General features: G+C 42.8%; 1 protein-coding gene across 4 annotated transcripts in view; it reads right to left on the bottom strand.

The window, feature by feature from the left end:
• The window catches only part of LOC143963883 (dipeptidyl peptidase 8-like), a 70366-nt gene that overhangs the window by 25070 nt on the left and 22867 nt on the right, over window positions 1-22429 (bottom strand). For all 4 annotated transcript variants that reach the window (XM_077473620.1, XM_077473621.1, XM_077473623.1 and 1 more), the window contains exons 4-12: window positions 19477-19650; window positions 16391-16559; window positions 16106-16216; window positions 13598-13726; window positions 13423-13484; window positions 10577-10677; window positions 8809-8986; window positions 5950-6109; window positions 680-759 (exon numbers count right to left, since the gene is read on the bottom strand). In XM_077473620.1, the coding sequence (XP_077329746.1) occupies window positions 680-759; window positions 5950-6109; window positions 8809-8986; window positions 10577-10677; window positions 13423-13484; window positions 13598-13726; window positions 16106-16216; window positions 16391-16559; window positions 19477-19650 (1164 nt within the window). The remainder of the gene's footprint in view (window positions 1-679; window positions 760-5949; window positions 6110-8808; window positions 8987-10576; window positions 10678-13422; window positions 13485-13597; window positions 13727-16105; window positions 16217-16390; window positions 16560-19476; window positions 19651-22429) is intronic.

Raw genomic sequence — 22429 nt, 5'->3', positions numbered from 1 at the left:
GCATCTGTAAGCATGTAGGACATTTCAAAATGCAGTGCACCACGCTAACAGTTACATATGATTTAAAGCGGACACTGTTTCATATATTTTTGTTAGGCCTGAAAGGTGCGTGGCAGAAGCCCACACCAGTGTGAAAGGGCCCTTAAAGTGGAACTTCAGTCATTTTTTCATCTTTCCATCTATTAAATCTTCTGGCCTTGTTGTTTCTTTAACTTTGGATAGTAAAACATTTTTTTCTGCCAGTAAATACCTTAGACAGCCCACTTCCTGTTTCTTGTCTGGTAAAAAGCCTAGGCTTTTGACATCATGCACAGCTCTCTCTCATTCTAGTGAGAGTTTGCCAGGAAGGGAGGGGGGGATGAGTCATAAGAGGGCCAATGAGAGCTGCAGAGCTGGAGCTGTGTCTCTGTGTAAATCGAGGAAGTGAAAAGGCAGCAGCTTTGGCTGCCCACAGTTAAAATAGATGCAGCCACTCTCAGTGGAGGGAGATTTCTGCAGCATATTTGTCAAGTCCAGAATCACAGTATATATAAAATAATATGCAAAGTGGTTGGAGGGAAGCTTCACAATGGCAAAGATGTTTTTATTACAGATTACGTGAGCAGACTGCAGTTCCTCTTTAAAGTTGCTTTCTATGTATAATTTGTGATAAGGGTCATGGTTATGACAAGAAACTTACAGTGGACCCGTGTCTGCCAAGAACCTCCCATTCTCCGCTGGTCACCGCCACCTCCTCCTTTATGGGGCACCTAAAGTCACCTGTAAGTATCAGAGAGTGGTAAGTTATGATTAAGACTGTATACTGAACTTACAACAAAAGAACAGCACTCTAGGCAGATATCTCAAAGCATCCCCCTCTGCTAACGAAAACAGGTGCTGGCTCTGCATGTAGGAATGGATCTAAGAAAAGACTGGACGGCCGCACTCTGTTGACACTTTTATTGAAGACGGTTTAAAAAAATCTTCTGGTACAAAGACACCAGAGGCACGGGATCAACGAAAAGCTGACATGTTTCACACCACTGTGGGGTGCTTAGTCATAGCTATGCTTAGTCACAGCTATGCTTAGTCACAGCCCATAGTGGTGTAAAACGTGTCAGCTTTTCATTGATTCATTGATCCTGTGCCTCTGACATCTTTGTACCAGAAGAATTTTTTTTAACGGTCTTCAATAAAGGTGTCAACAGAGTGCGGCCATCCAGTCTTTTCTGCAATTCATATATACTGAACCTATAGAAAATTATTTTTAGTGCCCAAACATCAACAACTAGAAACAACGGGCCTTAAAGTGGTGTTGCACGGAAAAAAAAATTAATTCAAATTTCAAAAAAAAAAAAAAAAGTAAAATTTGGAAATGTTTTTATTTTTTTTAACTCGCCTCTGTTGCTAGGGGGTCCCTCGTAGTCTGCCTCCTTCAGTGCCTGGGCTAGTGACATCACTTCCCCTCGGCGCAAGAAGGGTTCAGCTCTGCCCCCTCCCTCCTGTTAGTCATCTGGGACCTGTCACGTGTCCCAGATGACTGCATGCGCAGTGGGTGCCCAGCTGTGAAGCCACAGCTGGGTGCCCACAGTTGCAAAGCCGGCGCCGCCGAGCGGAGGGGGGGGGGGGGGGGAGATGGGGGCTTCGATCTGCATCGCTGGACCCTGGAACAGGTAAGTGTCCGATTATTAAAAGTCAGCAGCTGCAGTATTTGTAGTTGCTGACTTCAAAAAAAATTTTTAATGGAAACTCCTCATTAATATTGAGCACATCAGCTGGGAGATCTGCCTCTTTCCATACTGCTATCAACCCTCCAATCATATCCTCCACCGATACAGAAAAAGTAAAATCTGAATATTGCGAGGGAGCATCATAAAGGGAATGTTTAGTGGTTCAATGTATGCTTTTTTTATTCATTTTCGGGCTATTTTTTTTTCTCTTATAATTGAAAAGATATTAGTCCTTGATTTTTTTATTCTTTTATTCAGCAAGCAGGAGGAATTTTATGCTTCTTTTTCACATACTATACAGTTTCTGGTTACCAAAGTGGTCTAAAAAGCATGCGGCTTCAGCTGAAGGAGTCAAGACATGTGACTTATCCTTTTATATGGATGGCTAAGGGTCACTATACACATTACATTCGGAACTCAACAATCTATGTACAATCAACCTTAGATCTACTAAAACTATGTAATACGAGGACCTACCTAATCTATCCAATCAGGCAGGACCTTGGACTACATAGTTATTGGTGGATCTTAAGGGGATTCAGCAATCAGATTGTAACATGTGTAGTGAACTTTAGTCCCAAGTTTCACTGAGACTCCAGGAAAGGAGATAACGATGTGCCATCTCTTTAGTTAACCCACGGTGCTCACGGATGTCATGATTTTATTGTTTATTTGCAAAACAATAAAAACAGATACAAATCATCAGTTTAAAACTTAATAAAAAGAAGTCCAATGTGTCATAATTCAAATTCAACAGGCACGAGAGAGGCTCCTTTCATGTCCTGATGTCAGGCATTATTAAAAGCAATGCCAAGCCAGGCTGAACTGATATAATTTATACTGTATATATACACACTCATCGGACACTTTATTAGATCCACCTTACTAGTACTGGGTTGGACCCCCTTTTGCCTTTATTCTTCGTGACATAGATCGAACCATGTGTTGGAAACATTCCTCAGAGATTTTGCTCCATAGTGACATGATGGCATCACACAATTGCTGCAGATTTTGTGGCTGCACATCCATGATGCGAATCTTCCATCACATCCCAAAGGTGCTCTATTGGATGAGATCTGGTGAGTGTGGAGGCCATTGGAGGACAGGGACCTCATTGTCCTGTGGTGAGATGATTGGAGCTTTGTGATATGGTGAATTATCCTGCTGGAAGGAGCCATCAGAAGATGGGGACACTGTAGTCATGAAGGGATGGACATGGTCAGCAACAATACTCAGGTAGGTCGTGGTGTTTAAGCGATGCTCAATTGGTACTAAGGGGCCCAAAGTGTGCCAAGAAAATACCCCCAACACCATTACACCACCACCAGTCTGAACCATTGATACAAGGCAGGATGGATCCATGCTTTCATGTTGTTTACGCCACATTCTGACCCTACCATCTGAATGTCACAGCTAAAAATCGAGACTCATCAGACCAGGCAACATTTTTCCAATCTTCTATTGTCCAATTTTGGTGATCCTGTGCGAATTGAAGCCTCAGTTTCCTGTTCTTAGCTGACAGAAGTGGCACCCAGTGTGGTTTTCTGCTGCTGTAGCCCATTTGCTTCTAAGTTTGATGTGTTGTGCGTTCAGAGATGGTATTCTGCATACATTGTGTTGGAAGGCAACATGGCTTAATATCATATTTATGGCGTTTTACTGCCTGGTTGATACAGCCATTTGGCCTAAGCTGGAATTTGTCGTCTTGGAATGCCAGTACAGCAGGTTTATCCAGCAGGGCTATACAACTGAAGAATGCATATCAGAATCTTCATCTGGAAGAAAGGAGTTGCTGATATCCCCTGGCAGGGGAGTAGAGCTTGGCTTCAAACCACCTGGTGTAACGACGATTGAAGTGCCTGATTACCATTACTGCAAACAAAACTTCAAAGATCAGCCTTACGTAAAGTATAATTTATGTTCTTTTGTTTTATATGCTCTGTAATATTCTTTTTAGTGTTTTATGTTAGCATTTCTACTTCCTTGTTAAAGCGGAGTACCGCCTAAAAAAAAAAAATTAAAGTCAGCAGCTACAAATACTGCAGCTGCTGACTTTTAAAATAAGGACACTTACCCGTCCAGGGCGCCCACAATATCCTCACCCGAAGCCGACCCATCCCTCAGCTCCGGGTGGAGGCACCGGCATTGCTAGTAAGGGAAATCGGGAATAGTGAAATCAGGAAGTGAAGCCTAGCAGCTGCCCAGCCTGATTCCCTGCTGCACATGCGCGAGTCGCGATGCACGTTCTGAGTAGTCCCTGCTGTCTTCTGGGACCCTGCGTGTCTCCCAGAAGGGGCCAGACATGGCGTAGAAGGCTGCGGATACTACGGCTATCTTTCGCCAGAAGTGGGAGCAAATACCTTTGTTAGACAGGTATCTGCTCCCCCTTCCCCCCTCAAAAGGTGCCAAACGTGACACTGGAGGGGGGGGGGGGGGGAGGAATCCAGACAGCCGAAGTTCCATTTTTGGGTGGAACTCCGCTTTAAATAAATAAGACCCTTGCTTATTTAAGCAGTGTGTTTATTTTATAGCAATGATCAATGTAACAATGTCACTGGTCCCCAAAAGTGTCATTTGGGGTCAGATTTGTCTGTCGCAGTCCCACAGAAAAATAAATCACAGATCACCGATATTACTAGCAAAAACAATAAAAGATATAAAAGTCCCAAAATCTATCCCATAGTTTGTTGATGTGATAACTTGCGCAAGCCTATTGCGATTTTTTTACCAAAAGTATGTAGAAGAATATATATCGGCCTAAACTGATGAATATATATATATATATATATATATATATATATATATATATATATATATATATATATATATATATATATATTTTTAAATATGTATTATAGCAAAAAGTTTTTTTAAAATTGATGCTCTTTGTTTATAGCGGAAAAAATAAAACCAGAGGTGATCAAATACCACCAAAAGAAAGCTCTATTTGTTGGGGGGGGGGGGGTAAGACGTAAATTTTGTCTGGGTATAGCATCGCACAACCGCGCAATTGTCAGTTAAGCGATGCAGGGCTGTATTGCAAAAAATGGTCTGGTCCATGGCCTTCCAGGGTTAATACATATTTATAATAAATAAGGGGAATCCAAAACCACCCCAGATATATTTCACCTTGGTTGCAACGAGTGTTTTTTTTTCCGTTTCTGTTGGCTTTCTATAATATGGAACCAGTCTGCCCATTCTCCTCTGACATCAACAAAGCATTTTCCTCTACACAACTGCCGCTCACTGGATATTAAAAGCATTTTCCTCTACACAACTATAGCTCACTGGGTATTTTCTCTTTTTCAGACCATTCTATGTAAACCCAAGAGACGGTTGTGTGTGAAAATTCCAGTAGATCAGCAGTTTTAGAAATACTCAGACCAGCCCGTCTGGCACCAATAACCATACCACGTTTAAAGTCACTTAAAGTGGAAGTAAATTCCCCTATTATTTTCAGCCATGGAAGCTGCCATCTTGGCCTCTGTTTAATCTTCAACTGCCATGATGCTGCACATGTGATCAGTTATAACACCAGCCATTGGATGGTGTGACAGTTTGGTTGAGAGCACAACCAATGTGACAGTTAGCATTTCTGGCATGCCGGGAATGTAACTGTTTTGTTAGAACTATTAAATTGTTGGGTTTACTTCCGCTGTAAATCCTTTCTACCCCATTCTGATGCTCAGTTTGAACTTAAGCAAGTTGCCTTCACCACATCTAGATGCCTAAATGCATTCAGTTGCTGCCATGTGATTGGCTGATTAGCAATTTGTGTTACCAATCAATTGAACAGGTGTATCTAATAAAGTGTCTGGTGATATGTACCACAAAAAAATATATAAAAAAATAAAAATAAAAAAAACATTATTAGCACATAACTGAATTTAAAAAAGCAAAAATGAGTTTTGTAGCCAGTGTAATAAAGTATTCTTTCTTCCAAGTAAATGTTTACATGGTAACTGCACAGTGTACAACCAGTAGCAAATGCTATTGCATACTAGAAACAGGGATGTGGAGGGGATTGGAGAAGATGGAATCTGGCAAAGCTGTGAATGGCAACCAATCAGCTTGAAGATTTCATTTTCAAAGCTTAACTCAAGAAGCTGATCAGTTGCCATGCTGAGGTGCTCCAGTTTTATTAAATTCTCCCCAGACAAACTATGCATTAGAGATGTATAATAATATATGGATATGTATAGTGAACTTTAAGAGACACAAATAGTACAGGTTAACTTACTGAGCCCTAACAGATCAGCTCCTGCCCTACCAGTACCGGCTCCTCTCAACAGGCTGGTGATCCGATAAAGGTGCCGAAATTCTGTCTTGCACTCGGAGGCAAAGAGGAACTGGATCTCATCCTCCCGAGTTTGCGGGAAAAAGTACAAGATGTCATGAATCTGCAGTAGAGAATAAACAATGAGGAAATAAAATGAGTTTAGAGATCACCACTTTGAAAACGGGAATATTCAACCTAATCACAACTGCAAGGAATGGTTCAGTGTGCATAAAGCAGATTTACATTAGTAGATTCAGTCAAGGAACAGAGAGGGCACACCAACCTAGCACAATACCTTTGTGATGAGATCCCCAGAGCTCTGAGGAAGAGGGGATCTCCCCTGGAAATGCGTCAGCCATTTGGATGGTCTTCTTGCACTTGGGACTTGTCTAGATGACCAGGCCGTTTTAAGTACATTGTGGACTTTGATGTACCTTATTGCTGATGTTGTTTGTGGGTATACATCTCTTATTTTAACACTAAAAAAGCCATTTGTCTTTGCAGTATTTCTTCTGGGTTTCCCTGGTCTGTAGGGGGCATCAAAGCCAAATAGCCAAAAATGTCTGATTGATTTTTTCCCAGGGCACTTATTTTGAGCGCAGGAGATTGCTCCTTTTTAATCTAGTCAGCATAGGTGTTAGGAAGGGGGAGGAAGCATAAAGTGATTGCAAAGTCTCGCTTTAAAAAAAACAAACAGGTTATACTTACCTGCCCTGTTCAGTTGGTTTTGCACAGAGCAACCTGGATCCTCCTCTTCTTGTGTCCTTCTTTGCTGCTCCTGGCCCCTCCTTACTGACGAGTGCCCCCACAAGCCTGCTACTAGCTATGGGGGCACCCGAGCCGAGCTGCAGCCCTGTGTGTCCAATCAGACACGCAGCTTCCGTTCGGCCCTGCCCCTCTCTCCCCTGATTGACTAACCAACTTTGATTGACAGCCACAGGAGCCAATAGCACCGTGGCTGTGCCCCAGCAAATCAGGAGGAGAGTCCCGGACGGCGAGGGAATCGTGAACATCGCTGGATAGAGAAGGGGCTCCGGGTATGTGTTGGGGAACCTATTACATTAATGTGCTGGGGGGGCTATTACATTAATGCATGAAGATAAAAAACCTTTTGCCTTTACAACACCTTTAAGACAAGTTAGGTTTATTCTGGACTTCTACTTTAACCCCTTCATGCCTAAGCTGCATGGGATACCAGTCGAGCGGCTTCTTAGCCGCATCGGTTGTTATCCTAAGCAAGCCAACTGACGGCTCTAAAAAAACGGTACCGGGTGATAACAACAGCTGCACGTATCACCCTGGTACTGTTTTTTTAGAGCAGACGGTTGGCTTTCTTGGGTTAACAACTGATGCGTCTAAGAAGCCGCTCGACTGGTATTCCAAGCAGCGGGAGGGGACACGTTCCCCCCCCGGGTACAACCCCTTCAAGCCGAGGCAGCATATTTGCAAACGTCGGCGTGAAGGGGCTAAATTCTGACAATTTCATTAATGAACATTTAGTTAGCGGGGGCTACTGTATTGTGCTCACTCCTGGGCCAACTCCCTTGGCCTGCACCAAGTCAACGCAAAGGAGGACTCTGGGAATAGAGGGGGCAACACTTGGCCACAAGCAGGAGGGAAATATGCAGAGCATACACTAGACAATTATTTGTTATTTTTAGTTATTTCACCTACTTCCATTTAAAAAAAAAAAAAAAAAAAAAAATCAAAAAGGGATGACAGCAAGCTATCAAAAACAAGTCTGTCTTAGCATAGTTTTAAAGTGGAAGTAAAGTCAAAACCTAAAAACACGGACTGTTTCTGTTAAAATGGAAGTAAAGGCAAAACCTAACTAACTCTAAACTTACTCTCAGCCACATTCTAAGCCTAATCTATCCCTGCAAAGCAGAAATTGCTATACTTACCTGTTCTGGAGCCGATCCGGTCTCCATCAGCAGCTGCTGTGTGCAGGAGAAAACTGATAACGGCTGGTAAATGCCTGAGAAGTGACATCACCCAAATACTTACTATGGGGCTGGCTCTCCTGCACAATCTCACACACTAAAGTCGCTGCCAACAGCTGATGCTGGGACCGGAGTGGCTGAAGAAAAGCTAAGAGTATGGGTTAAGACTTAGGTTTTGGACTAAACTTCCACTTTAACAGAAGCAGTCAATGTTAGGTTATCTTGATCCATTTGGTTCGTGACAGGTCCACCTTGAAGTTTACTAAACCCACAACAGTAAAATATGTCTGTATATGCAGCATAGCATGCTTGTTATACTCACTATGGAACTTAAGGGGTTAATCCTCTGCATTGTGTAAAAAGGCTGTTTGATCCTGTATGCATAGATCCTCCCCTCCTGCACTGTCTATCTGGGGAAAGCCAGCTAACACAGGCAGAGTAGCCAACCTGCACATGCTCAGTTGTGTCTTTTAAGCTAGAGAGAATAATTACTTGTTCTCAGAGCTAGCCAGGTCATGTGATATTGGCATCACACATGTGGGCGTGTATACAGGCTGAAGTGGAAATCTGCTCCTACCTGAACTCTCAGCACTGGAGAAACTGTGCGTTTTATCACTGACCGTGTTATACAGCTCAGCCAAAAAGGTATATAATGGCAAAATTTTAATGAAAAAAAAGACGATTTATAAGCTGTGGGCACTGCGGGCAGATGAACCATTTTCATAATACTCGGTTTAGTAAGACTTTAATGCCCTTTTGTGCTGTAGCACACATCAGTAAGTGAAGTGCAGTAGCTGAGCAGCTATTTTTCATACGAAACCCAAATAAACTGATATCTGATCCCATGAAACCCCCCTAAGGGATTCTAATAGCATACATTTATCCATATATCTGTTGTCTCCTCGTATATCACAAGTGGTGCTATGGAGTCTGATGTGGATTCCGACAGACGATGGTGCTCCGATAGGTCTTTAAAGGGTGCCACGAACAAGGAGGGTGGGATGAGGACAATCTGCAGACGTGTCTGTGGACGATCTAGCAGGATAGCCCAGGCACTGCAAATATAGACAAGAAAAGTTAGAAGATACATAGAGTATGGCCTGTGCACTGCACTTCCACAAAAGCTTCACTTTGCAAAGAGTAACCAATCAAGTGCAAGGAAAATTAAAAAAACAGCATTTATGCTTGCACATAATTGGATGATGGGAGTCAGCAGAGCTTCTGCTCATTTACTAAGCTCTGGAGCAGCTGCACTTGCAGAGGACAACTGCACTTTGCTAAGTGCACAGTCGATTTGCCTTTAGTAAATCAACCCCACAGTCTCTACAAACCCTGTACTACATGCATGGCAGCAACCAGCATTGAGGCTGCAATTACATTTCTCTTCCTTGTGAAAATGCTAGTTATTTGGCTCTCATGCTGAACCTTTGTTTGAAATACTTTCAGTCAATTACCCACAATAAGTTTATAGCCTGAGGCTTTTCTGATTGATATACAGTATGTGCTTCAGAATTGTAACTCAATGTACTGAAAGCAGTAGGCAATATCACAGTTAAAGAACTAGCATGTCCATCATGACAGATTTCAGAACAACTGTGACACAGACTATAGGCGCCCGGTCATATGTGTTCCCGCAAGACGTTTAACTCGCTGGCCTGACCCAGTCCAGGATGGAGCTAAAAGAAAAAAAAGCTATAGAACCAGAGGTCCCAGTAGGGAGCTAAGTCACTACTCCTACACTAGGCAGACAGAACTTGATTGCCTTTGCAGAGAGGGGGTTTATATCTGTTAGGACTGCCCATAGCCGGTGCCAAATTTCTTTCTGCCTGGTGTTCTACTCCTGCAGGTGGCGATATAACCCCATAGTCAAGAATAGAAGACACTGTGTCCGTCAATTAACGTAAGAGAAAAAAAAACATTTTAAAGCAATCTGTTTCCTAGCAATGTAATGTATCCTGTGCTATGATATTTGGGATGTAAAAGTGTTTTAACAGAGTATTTTAACTGTTTGGCTGGAAATGCACTTAATTAAATCAATAAATTAAAAGTTAATGTTTCCATTTCAGCTGGAGAAATTAAAGCGGAGGTCCATCCTAAAGTGGAGCTTCCGCTAATTGGAACCCTCCCCCCCTCCGACGCCACAATTGGCACCTTTCAGGGGGGAGGGGGGTGCAGGTACCTGTACAGTACAGGTATCTGCACCCACTTCCGGCATAGATATCTGCAGAATATACGCCCCTTTCCGCAGATATCTACGCCCCTTTCCGAAGGACCCCGCTGTCTGCTGGGAAACACACGGATCCCAGAGACAGCGGGACCATCCTTATTGCGCAGCGCGACTCGCGCATGCGCAGTAGGGAACTGGGAAATGAAGCCGCATGGCTCCACTTCCTGATTCACATAGCCAAGATGGCGGCGGCAGCACCCGAGAGACGATCGAGAGATCGGCTTCGGGTGCCGACATCGCGGGTACGCTGGACAGGTAAGTGTCATTATTTTAAAAGTCAGCAGTTGCAGTATTTGTAGCTGCTGGCTTAAAAAAAAAACAAAAAAAATAAAAAAACGGCGGACTCGCTTTAAAGCAATTATTTACAGGGTTTAGTATTATTTTTATTTATGAAAGACAAAAAAAAAAGACCACTTACTACTTTCCATCAGGAGTCCATCCAGCTCTAGCAATGTATTCGCTCCCTGAAAAAAGCACTTCAAACGGCTGCCGGAGTTCCTTGTCTACCACATCGAGCACCTACAGAAATAAAGATCAGTTGGTTTTCGTAGCACAGTACCCCTGAGATCTGATAAAAACCTGTATGGTATATGTAGCCAGATAAAAATGACCCTTACATTAGACTAATCCTTACACAGGGTGACAACCAAGACACTGCAGTACCCACTAAAATAGTGGTTCTCAACTCCTGTCCTCAGGGCCCACTAACAGGCCAGATTTTTAAGTATTACCTTGGGGAGATGCAAACTAGAATACTACAATCACTGAGCAGCAAATTATATCACCTGTGGTGTATTTCAGTTATCTTGCAAACCTGGCCTGTTAGTGGGCCCTGAGGAGAGGAGTTAAGAACCACTGCACTAAAAGAAGAATCAAATGTTCTCAAAGTCATATTAAAGGCATTTTTTTTCCAATTGTAAACATGTTATACTTACCTGCTCTGTGTAATGGTTTTGCACAGAGCAGCCCTGATCCTCCTCCCTCTGGGGTCCCTCTGGAAAGCACCTAAGAGAAGCACTCTCCTTGGGGGTCTCTGTGCGGATGATTCCAGCTTTTGCATCTATAGACACAGAATTCTGGACTCGGTCCGCGTCATTTGATTTGATTGACAGTGGCTGGAGCCAATGGCTGCACTATCTATCCAATCAAGAGCCAAGCCAACGGCCAGAGAGGTAGAGCGTGTCTCCGCCATGGGAATGAATGGGCTCAGATGAGTAAAACGTCCAAACACGTCCAGTGTGCATGAGGCCTAAAAGTTTAAAAATAAAATTCCCGCTTGAGAGCAGATACTACAGGGCAGTGGTCCCCAACCTTTTTGGCTCCAGGGCCTGCTTTTCACTGAAGCGAATTCTTTCAGGGACTTGGGGGGGCGCGGATTATTTGCAGAGTCTGTCCTCAGCACAGCAGGAGGTGTGCAGCAACCACGGTCTGTGATAGCCCTGTGCAGACCACGGTCAGCACTCACCTCCTGTTATGTGGCCCGTCATCAACAGGCTGCAGACCAGGCGTTAGGAACCCCTGCTATAAGGTATCTGCTCTTAGGTTTATTAAATCAGAAAACTGGGCACCTCTCTGCTTTAAAGCGAACCTTCAGTCATTTTTTCAACTTTCCATCTATTAAATCTTCTGCCCTTGTTGTTGTATTAGCTTTGGTTAGTAAAACATTTTTTTCTGCTAGTAAATCCCTTAGGGTCCTTTCACATGGGGCAGATCAGTGCTGATCCGCCCCGTGGATATCCGCTTGCACAGCGGGCATCGCCGGAGAGATCTCCGCTGAGCAGGAAGATGACAGGTCCGTCTCTGCACACTGCGCAGGGACGGACCTGTCACAGCGCCGCTCTCCCCTATGGGAGTTCGGATGACGACGGACCGCAGTGTCCGACATCACCCGATCCGATGACGGATGGAAAAACAGGTTTTTCCTCCATCACACTTTTTCGAATCGGAGCGGGTCGGATGTCAGCTGACATCCGACGCTCCATAGAGGTCTATGGAGCATCCGTTCAGGTCCGCCTGAAAAACTGACAGGCGGACCTGAACGGATCGTCTGTGTGAAAGAGGCCTTATACAGACCACTTCCTGTTTCTTGTCTGGTCATTAGCCTAGGCTTATGACATCATGCACAGCTTTCTCTCTCTCACTCTTGTGAGAGTTTGCCAGAAAGGGAGTGGGGATGAATTATAAAAGAGGACCAATGAGAGCTGCAGGGCTGGAGGTGTATCTCATAGGGCCACTGTGCTATGTACAAATTAAACATAATTATAAATAAATATACAAAGAATAAAAACACCAATAAAAAAACCTATACACATCTGGGTACTACGTAACTGTACATATACTATATGTTTCTAAAAGTCTTTGTAGCAGCAAGTGTTTATAAAAGTGTCTAGTGCATATTCAAGATTAAAAAAAGGAGGGGACGCGAGATGTTCCTGGTCACAATTTATAGGTTGTAAAAATGGTTTCAAAAGAGGATTGGAGTTGAGGGCTCTCACAGCCTAGGGGAAAAAAACGTTGAGCAGTCTGACAGTCTTGGTTTTGACACTCCGGTACTTTCTACCTGATGGCAAAAGCTGAAAGAGACTGTGGGAGGGATGGGTAGGATCCCTCACGCTACTGGTAGCTTTGCTGGGGGGGGGGGGGGTTATAAGAGGGCCAGTGAGAGCTGCAGGGCTGGAGGTGTGCTTCTGTGTGTCTGTGTAAATCCAGGAAGTGAACAGACAACAGCTTCAGCTGCCCACAGTTAAAATGGCTGCAGCCAGACTTAGTGGATGGAGATTTCTGCAGCATATTTGGCAAATACAGAATCACAGTACATATAAAATAATATGCAAAGTGGTTGGAGGGAAGCTTCAGAATGGCAGATGTTTTTATTGCAAATTATGTGAGCAGACTGCAGGTCCTCTTTATTCTCACACTGGTTCTAAAGAATTAATTTCTTTAATCTGTGACCTAAGCCCCACACACCTACCTGCACCCTAACCAATCAGAGCAGGGCTTAGCCCAGAACGATGAAAAATCCTTTAAATAATTATAAAAACAGACCAGCTCCCTACTTTTAACAGGGATTATTATATTCTCCTTGCTGCAGTAAGGGTCTTGATCAGTTCCACTATTCGCAACTACAATCTTGGGCCTTCCCCTGCCATTCCAGTTGGCGGTCATCTCTAAACACTCACAGCCCTGGAATCCTTTGCATCATACAGAATATTTTCAATGATGTAAGGAAGCAGGAGTTAAATGAAAAATAAACAACGCACTCACCCTGCCCTCTGAATCCACTGTGATCTCTGACAACTTAAATGTCACTTTTGGATTTGAAGTCCCTGAAAAATTTAGTCAAAGTACAAAAGATAGAATATTATTTGCAAAAAAAAAAAAAAAAAAAGATTACATCTACAGTGACCATTTCCCTACCGAGGCACAAGTTGATGCTCACCAGCTTTGGGGTACCTAAATGAATCTGTCCTGCGAGTCTCCAGCATTGGGGAGGTCACATGAATTATCTCCACCTCAGATTCATCATTCTCTTCATACAGGATACGCAGAATCTGACCACCTGATGGTGCTGAGATATAAAATACGAAAGAGAGGAGAAAAAAAAAAAGAATCATACAATGGCGAAGGTGTACAATGCAAACCTAGCTATCATAACAATGAAAATCGCATTATATAAATCATTTGGATTTGTAGTAGTATTAAAGATTTTTAGTATTGACTCCGGGGGGCGCCATACAAGTGTACCCCACACTTTTCACATATTTGTAAAAAAAATTTGAAAAGCATTTATCATTTTCCTTCCACCTCACAATTCTGTGCCACTTTGTGTTGGTCTATCACATAAAATCCCAATAAAATACATTTACGTTTTTGGTTGTAACATGACATAATCGTGGAAAATTTTAAAGGGGTGTGAATACTTTTTCAAGGTTTCATAGTTAGTAAGATTGAATAAAGACACAAGTCCATCCAGTTCAACCTGAGTGGGGTGTCTACAATTGTCCCTATCCCTGTACATTGCACACTCACATCGGTCCCTACCCTCAAGGAGCCCACAATCCAAGGTCCCTATTCATATACTAGGGCCAATTTTGGATAGAAGCCAATTAACCTCCCTGGCGGTACCATTATTTCGGATTTTAGGTGCTAAAAGCGGTACCATTATTTTGCATGAAAATTTGGCGTTTTATATTGTAGTCCTGCAATTCTTAGGAATAACTCTCTTAAATCTGTCCAAACCAGAGTCTAGCAGACATCCCAGGTATGATAAAGTTTGAAAAATTAAATCATAAATTATAATATAATAAATAATTATAAATAATTGTACCAAATAATAATATAACAATAATAAAAATTATTCAATAATGTAATCTAATCAAAAACACTGAAATTTGCTGAGTTGCAGAATTGTCACTGTCATTACTTTTCACTATTTGATGACGGATCTCCCCACAAATCGCTATCGCTCAATTCTGCGAGTCATTCTAATTTATTATCGCTGTTTTCTAGCTGGTCTAAAATCATTTTTGATGTACAGTGACAGTTTTGGTTGCTATGGACAATCTCCAGTTTCCAGGCATAAAGAACAGTTTTTACAATATAAAACTGCATGCAGGACACTGGGCAGACCACTAGGGACAAAGGGGATGTGAAATATTTACATACAGCAATGTAATCTGTAAGATTACATTATACTGTATGTATACTGTTTATTTCACTTTTTGAATTTGGCGCCGATCTCCGTGCCCGTGCGTCGCAACGCTCGCAGGGCACGGAGATCGCCGATGTGATAGATCGAGCGAGGCACGGCTCGCTCGTACAGCGGGGAGACATCGCTGGATTCGAAGGAGAAGGTAAGGAAACCTCCTCCTGGATCCAGCGACGCAGTCCCGAGTCTGACTCGGGGATACCGCTTTTGGTATAAAAAATCCACCCCGAGTCAGACTCGGGAATACCGTCAGGGGGGTTAACCTACCTGCAGGTCTTTGGATTGACTGTACTGTATAAGTCCTGGAGGTAACATGCACCTAATTGTACTTAAAGTGATGGTAAAGTCCATTTTTATTTTTACCTACAGGTAAGCTTATAATAAAGCTTACCTGTAGGTTAAATGAATATGTCCTAAACATGCACAGTTTAGGATATTCTAGTGAGTAGGTGACGTCACCGGTGAATGCACTCTGAAGCAACAGCATACATGTGCCATTCCTTCAGAACTCTGTGCTGTGGCTCCCCTGCGCATGCGTGGGAGTGACGTCATCACGGCTCAGCCATTCAAACGGCTTCAGCCTGCGAACCTAGAAGGAAGACTGGGTGAAGATGGAAGCCTCTGCAGCAGCGACAGCAGAGGGCTTAGTTTCAAGGTAAGTCTTTCATAATGTGCCAGTATGCGATGCATACTAGCACATTAGGCTTTTACCTTGCAGGGGGAAATATATATATTTTTTTAAAAAGCTTACTATCGCTTTAAAATGGTTGTAAACCTTTCTTCTTTTAAAAAAAATGACAAACATGCCTCTACTTAAATGCTTTGTGTAATGGTTTGGCTTCTAACGGGGTCCCCTGCCGGGATACCAGGCCCCTCCTCTTCATCGGGTATGAATGTATGTATGTGTCAATGGACTTGGCAGCGGGACTCGGGAGCAAGTATGCACGGGTACCCCCAGCTTTCCACGGGGGGGGAGCACCGCTCTGGGATTTGTTTGGGGCCACAAAAGATATTTACAAATTACCAGTGGGGCCACCTGAAACCGGACCAGAGGCCGCAATTGGCCCACGGGCCGGACTTTGGATATGCCTGGGCTAAATGCTCCCACGTTTTTTGAATGACTGCATTCTAGCCAACCTGGGAAACTTTGCTGCCCAGTACATTGACAGAAAATGTGTGTGCAAACCTTACTATTTGTACTCAACTTAATAATCAGCAGATTCTGGTTATGGTTCTTACTTGATTCATTGCGAGGACACCACCAATATCCAGTGTAGCGATCAAATTCCTCCTGCAGCACAAACGAAGCTACACCTGCAGACCGTGAATCTTCCTCCACTCCAACCATATCTGCGTAGAACCACATCAGTATCAGTATCAGAGTAGAATAAGCAGAAAAAGGGCAGAATAAACCATCCATAGGATCACTAGCATATGACCTATACATTCTCCAGTTATCTGAAAATCCATGGCACACTATAAACATCACTATGACATCATTCTACCATGAATTCTGAGACTAGCCTTTGTGTACGAAGGTCAGCCTGCGCTCCTCTCCGCTCTCTATATTGGCGACCCACAAGTCATTACTGTGTACAAACGATATCCAATTGGGGTCTGCAGGACAGATGGTGGGATCCATGCGGATATTGGGGCAACTGCTTTCCAATAAATGAGGCTGAAGAGGCTGCTTCTGTAGGTACAAAATCAGGAAGATAAAACACAGTGACTCTTAACAAAACTGTATTGCTGTAAAAACATATGTTTATTATTATAAATATTATTTAGGATTTATATAGTGCCAACAGTTTGCACAGAACATGAGGGAAGACATTACAGTTACAATACAATTCAATGCAGGAGGGCCCTGCTTGTTAGAGCTTACAATCTAGGAGAGATATATTAGGGACAAACATTTTACCTTATATATAGAGCAATCACAAGCTGCTATGGGTTCCCACTAGACATGTGCAGTTCGCTTAGTTCCGAATTCGTTTAACAAATTTTGCCAAATTCGTAAATTCCAAAAATTAAAAAATATGAAATAACGAACAACTATTAAATTATAGGTATTGGAATTACCTTTCAAATTTGTCTGTTTGTGAACGTGAGGAATCATAATTTATCCGAAGTTACGAATTTATCCGTAGTTACAAATGCCGTATCAAAAGGAATAGAACGTAATGATTTACTAATAATAATAATAATAATAATAATAAATTACAATAATAATAAAAACGTATTATTATTATTTTGTTCCGTTTCATTTGTTTAGATGCAAAATTCGTTATTTCAGATAATTTGTAAATTCGGATAAATTTGTATTCGTTACATTCACTAACAGCCAAATTTGAAAGGAAATTCCAATACCTGTTATTTAATTGTTAGTTATTATTTAGAATTTTCGAGATTTAGGATTTTCCCATTTCCGATTTTCCAATTTACAAATTTTGGATTTTCTCATTTCCGAATTTCAATCGTAACGAATGACCTGAAAGACAGAAAGGAAAAAAAAAAAAAAACGAACGCATTTTTCGGCGGTGCACATGTCTAGTTCCTACGCACCTTTGGCATTTTCACATTATCCCATTAACCTTTTTGCTGCCAGTTCCGTACGTCGTACAGACCTGACATCGGGAGGTTTTACAGACATTCCCAATGCCTGCAGCCACCAGGGAGAGGGGAGGGAGCAGAGCGGACGTACGTCTGCTCTCCTCCCCTCCTTGTTGCTGACCCAGAAAGCCACGAGTTTGATGTCACTTCCAGGTCCACCTCTCTGTGCCCCCAGCATACCTGAGAATGGATGTAATGCGATGCGATGCAATGACACTGGCTCAGAAGGGGGTTAAAATCAAGGGGTTAACTGTGTGACTAACAAGTGTAATGTGTGCTGCTTTTACTTTCTGGCTGTTTTTCCTCCCTGCTTTTCAGGCTGTTTTTTGCACACAAAACTCTGTGCTGTGATTGGACACAACTGATCAGCAGATTTCAGCCAAAACCATTGGCTGCAATCTGCTGCCAAACTCATGCTGTGTCCAAACACAGCTCAGGTCAGCAGGGGGCGAAGTACACTGAGACATACGGTGTGCCGCCCGTCATCTACAAGTCAACAAGAGGTTAACCACTTCCCATCCTGCATATTTTAACCACTTCAATACAGGGCACTTTTGCCCCCTTCCTTCCCAGCCCAATTTTCAGCTTTCAGCGCTCTAGCGCTTTCAGTGACAATTGAGCGGTCATGCTACACTGTACCCAAATGAAATTTTTATCATTTTGTTCGCACAAATAGAGCTTTATTTTGATGGTATTTATTCACGACTCCGTTTTTTATTTTTTGCGATATAAGCGCAAAAAAGCGGAAATTTGGAAAAAAAAAACAATATTTTCTTTTTTCTATTTTAAAAGAAATCCAATAAAATCTAATTTTGTCATAAATTTAAGCCAAAATGTATTCTGCTACATGTTTTTGGTAAAAAAAAATTGCGTTAAGTGTATAATAATTGGTTTGTGTGATCACGTACATATGTGTGCAGATAATCATTGGGACATGTGATTTTAGTGGGACATATGTGGGGGACATGTTTTTATTATTAGGGACATGTGTTTTTATTATTTGGGGACATGTATGTTTTGGGGACATTGTGTTTATACTGTGTGGTGTGTTTACTGTGTGGTGATTTGTGTGTACACTAGACTGATGATCAGTGAGTAAAAAGCTGTAAAAAACAGCTCATATTCACTGATCATCAGCCGGCTGCAGCGTTCTGCTCTCCTCTCCTCAGCGATGACTTCTGTGTGAGGAGAGGAGGAGCCGATTGCCTAGCAACCGGCTGTTTGTTTACATCACATGACGGCCGTGATTGGACACGGCCGTCATGTGATCAGGAGGGCGAATCACAGAGCCCTCCTGCCGATCTGAGATGCGCCGTGTCCGGGTGACACGGGCGCATCGGGATCGCGCCGCTGCGCGGGCGCGCGCGATCCCGCTCCTCCTGATGGACGTTCCTGAACGTCCTATCCGGACTAGACGGCTCCCACCCGGCCGTATATGTGCATTGGCCAGGTGGGAAGTGGTTAAGGACGGCCGCAAGGTGGCTCTGCCATCCCGGGCGGGCGTCATAGGACGTTCTTGGTTTCCCGGCATAATGAGCTAATGTGCATACTAGCTCAATCTGAAATACTTGCCTTAAAAACGAAGCCCCCGCAGCAGCGCCCGGTCACCGCTGAGGGGGGGGCCAACATATTCCCCTGGCACTTCTTCTGGGTTCGCTGGTTCCGGCACTGTGAGTGGTCGGACCCGCAATGACCCGACTCCGACGCATGCGCATGGGAGCCCACGGTTTCCGGCAAGAAGCTCTAAAGTTTCGGCACTATATGCCGGACCTTCAGAGTGCATGTGCCGCTGACGTCAGTGGCTGCATGCAGGGTGAAAATCTCCTAAATGGTGCACGTTTTAGGAGAACTTCATTTTACCCACAGGTAATCTTTATTATAGACTTACCTGTAGGTAAAAATGATCAGGTGTGTATACAACTGCTTTAACACCACCATCAAAGTCACAAAAAGGTAAAAACATGTGCCATACAATATACAATTTTTGGTAAGCTCACCGTGAACCCACGGGCACCCCCATCTCGAACAGTGTAGATGGCACTGCCAGCTTGGAAGAGGAAGGTTCCACTCTTTGCATGGTAATCAAAAGCCGAGATGCCCACCGTCCCGATACGTTTTCTCTCTCGCAGAAGCTCCTCTTCCCGGGAGTACATGCCGTAATCGGGGGTGGCCTATAAAAGAAACAACATTTTTAAAAACGTTCTTTATCACAAGTTACTCTTCCAAAGACATTGTGGGGTTAAATTTACTAAAACTGGAGAGTGCAATATCTGGTGCAGCTCTGCATGGCAGCCAACTGGCTTCTAACTTCATCTTGTTCAAATAAGCCTTCACAATAAAACCTGGAAGCTGATTGGTTTCTATGCAGAGCTGCACCAGATTTTGCACCCTCCAGTTTTAGTAAATCAACCCTTATTAACACAATATTATAAATCAAAATGTTTAGGACTGTGAAGCAAGGTTTCATTTGCACCAGAAGTTTCCAAACTTTGAAAGCAAATTTTGTCAGAAAAAACTGAACTCTATAAAGCTTGTCCTGAAAGAGTTACTATTAGGCCAGCTAGAGACTGATCTAAAATCAGCTGATTGAGCAGGAACCAGCAGAATTTCAAACCAACTTCCGGCAGGCTGGTTGTACTGAAGTAAATCTATCAATAGACTTCAGTACATCCCAGTCTGTCGTGTTTTTTTTCTTGTGTGATCACTGCCGGGGTGGCTATAGCTGCCAGCAATGATCGCGGGGAAACCTCCTGCTGTCAGAATTAGAGGTCGGCCGATATTTGGCGTTTTTTAATTAATCGGCATCAGCCGATTATATCTTCAGCGTGACTTACAAAATGACTTCTGTAATAGAGGTCAGTGCAAGTTGCCTGAAGACTTCAGTGAAGTGACTTGTTTCCTCTCTGGGCAATCTGCCAAGAATAGAGCAAAGAGATACAGTGGTGTGAAAAAGTGTTTGCCCCCTTCCTCATTTCCTGTTCCTTTGCATGTTTGTCACACTTAAGTGTTTCGGAACATCAAACCAATTTAAACAATAGTCAAGGACAACATAAGTAAACACAAAATGCAATTTGTAAATGAAGGTGTTTATTATTAAAGGTGAAAAAAATCCAAACCATCATGGCCCTGTGTGAAAAAGTGATTGCCCCCCTTGTTAAAACATACTATAACTGTGGTTGTCCACACCTGAGTTCAATTTCTCTAGCCACACCCAGGCCTGATTATTGCCACACCTGTTCACAATCAAGGCATCACTTAAATAGGAGCTGCTTGACACAGTAAGGTCCACCAGAAGATCCTTAAAAGCTACACATCATGCCAAGACCAAAAGAAATTCAGGAACAATTGAGAAAGAAAGTAATTGAGATCTATCAGTCTGGAAAGGGTTATAAAGCCATTTCCAAAGCTTTGGGAATCCAGCGAACCACAGTGAGAGCCATTATCCACAAATGGCGAAGACATGGAACAGTGGTGAACCTTCCCAGGAGTGGCCGGCCGCCCAAAATTACCCCAAGAGCGCAGCGACGACTCATCCAAGAGGTCACAAAAGACCCCACAACAACGTCCAAGGAACTGCAGGCCTCACTTGCCTCAGTTAAGGTCAGCGTTCATGCCTCCACCATCAGGAAAAGACTGGGCAAAAATGGCCTGCATGGCAGAGTTCCAAGGAGAAAACCACTGCTGAGCAAAAAGAACATCAAAGCTCGTCTCAATTTCTCCACAACACATCTTGATGATCCCCAAGACTTTTGGGACAACATTCTGTGGACCGATGAGACAAAAGTGGAACTCTTTGGAAGGTGTGTGTCCAAGTATATCTGGCGTAGAAGGAACACTGCATTTCATAAAAAGAACATTATACCAACAGTAAAATATGGTGGCGGTAGTGTGATGGTCTGGGGCTGTTTTGCTGCTTCAGGACCTGGAAGACTTGCCGTGATAAAAGGAACTATGAATTCTGCTGTCTACCAAGAGATCCTGAAGGAGAATGTCCGACCATCTGTTCGTGTACTCAAGCTGAAACGAACTTGGGTTCTGCAGCAGGACAATGATCCTAAACACACCAGCAAGTCCACCACCGAATGGCTGAAGAAAAACAAAATGAAGACTTTGGAGTGGCCTAGCCAAAGTCCTGACCTGAATCCTATTGAGATGTTGTGGTATGACCTTTAAAAGGCCGTTCATGCTCGAAAACCCTCTAATGTAACTGAATTAGGACAATTCTGCAAAGATGAGTGGGCCAAAATTCCTCCAGGACGCTGTAAAAGCCTCATTGCACATTATCGCAAACGCTTGGTTGCAGTTGTTGCTGCTAAGGGTGGCCCAACCAGTTATTAGGTTTAGGGGGCAATCACTTTTTCACACAGGGCCATGATGGTTTGGATTTTTTTTCACCTTTAATAATAAACACCTTCATTTACAAATTGCATTTTGTGTTTACTTGTGTTGTCCTTGACTATTGTTTAAATTGGTTTGATGTTCCGAAACACTTAAGTGTGACAAACACGCAAAGGAACAGGAAATGAGGAAGGGGGCAAACACTTTTTCACACCACTGTACAATGTTTACACTTCTGAATGAACTAAACTCTGTGTGTAGAGTTCTGTTTAACCATTTAAAGACTAAATCTTTTCTGTTGCTTACAAGTAAAAATCCTGCATTTTCTGCTAGAAAATTACTTGGAACCCCCAAAAATTATATATATTTTTTTAGCAGAGACCCTAGGGAATAAAATAGTGGTTGTAATATTTTATGTCGCACGGTATTTGCGCAGCGGTCTTTCAAACACAATTTTTTGGAAAAAAAAAAGACACTAATGATTTAAAAAAAAAAAAACAGAAAAAACTAAAAAAACTGTAAAGTTAGCCCATTTTTTTTTTTCATCCAAAGGTTTTGGATTACCAGTTTTTGTGTATTTAATATATAGTTTGTTTTTTGTGTGTTTTTTTT

Source organism: Lithobates pipiens, unplaced genomic scaffold (assembly GCF_037356315.1).
Source record: "Lithobates pipiens isolate NorthernLeopardFrog02 unplaced genomic scaffold, aLitPip1_a1.2 Scaffold_8, whole genome shotgun sequence".
NCBI classification, from domain to species: Eukaryota; Metazoa; Chordata; class Amphibia; order Anura; family Ranidae; genus Lithobates; species Lithobates pipiens.
Note: the sequence above shows the minus strand (reverse complement) of the source record. Positions and strands in the feature narration are given on the sequence as shown.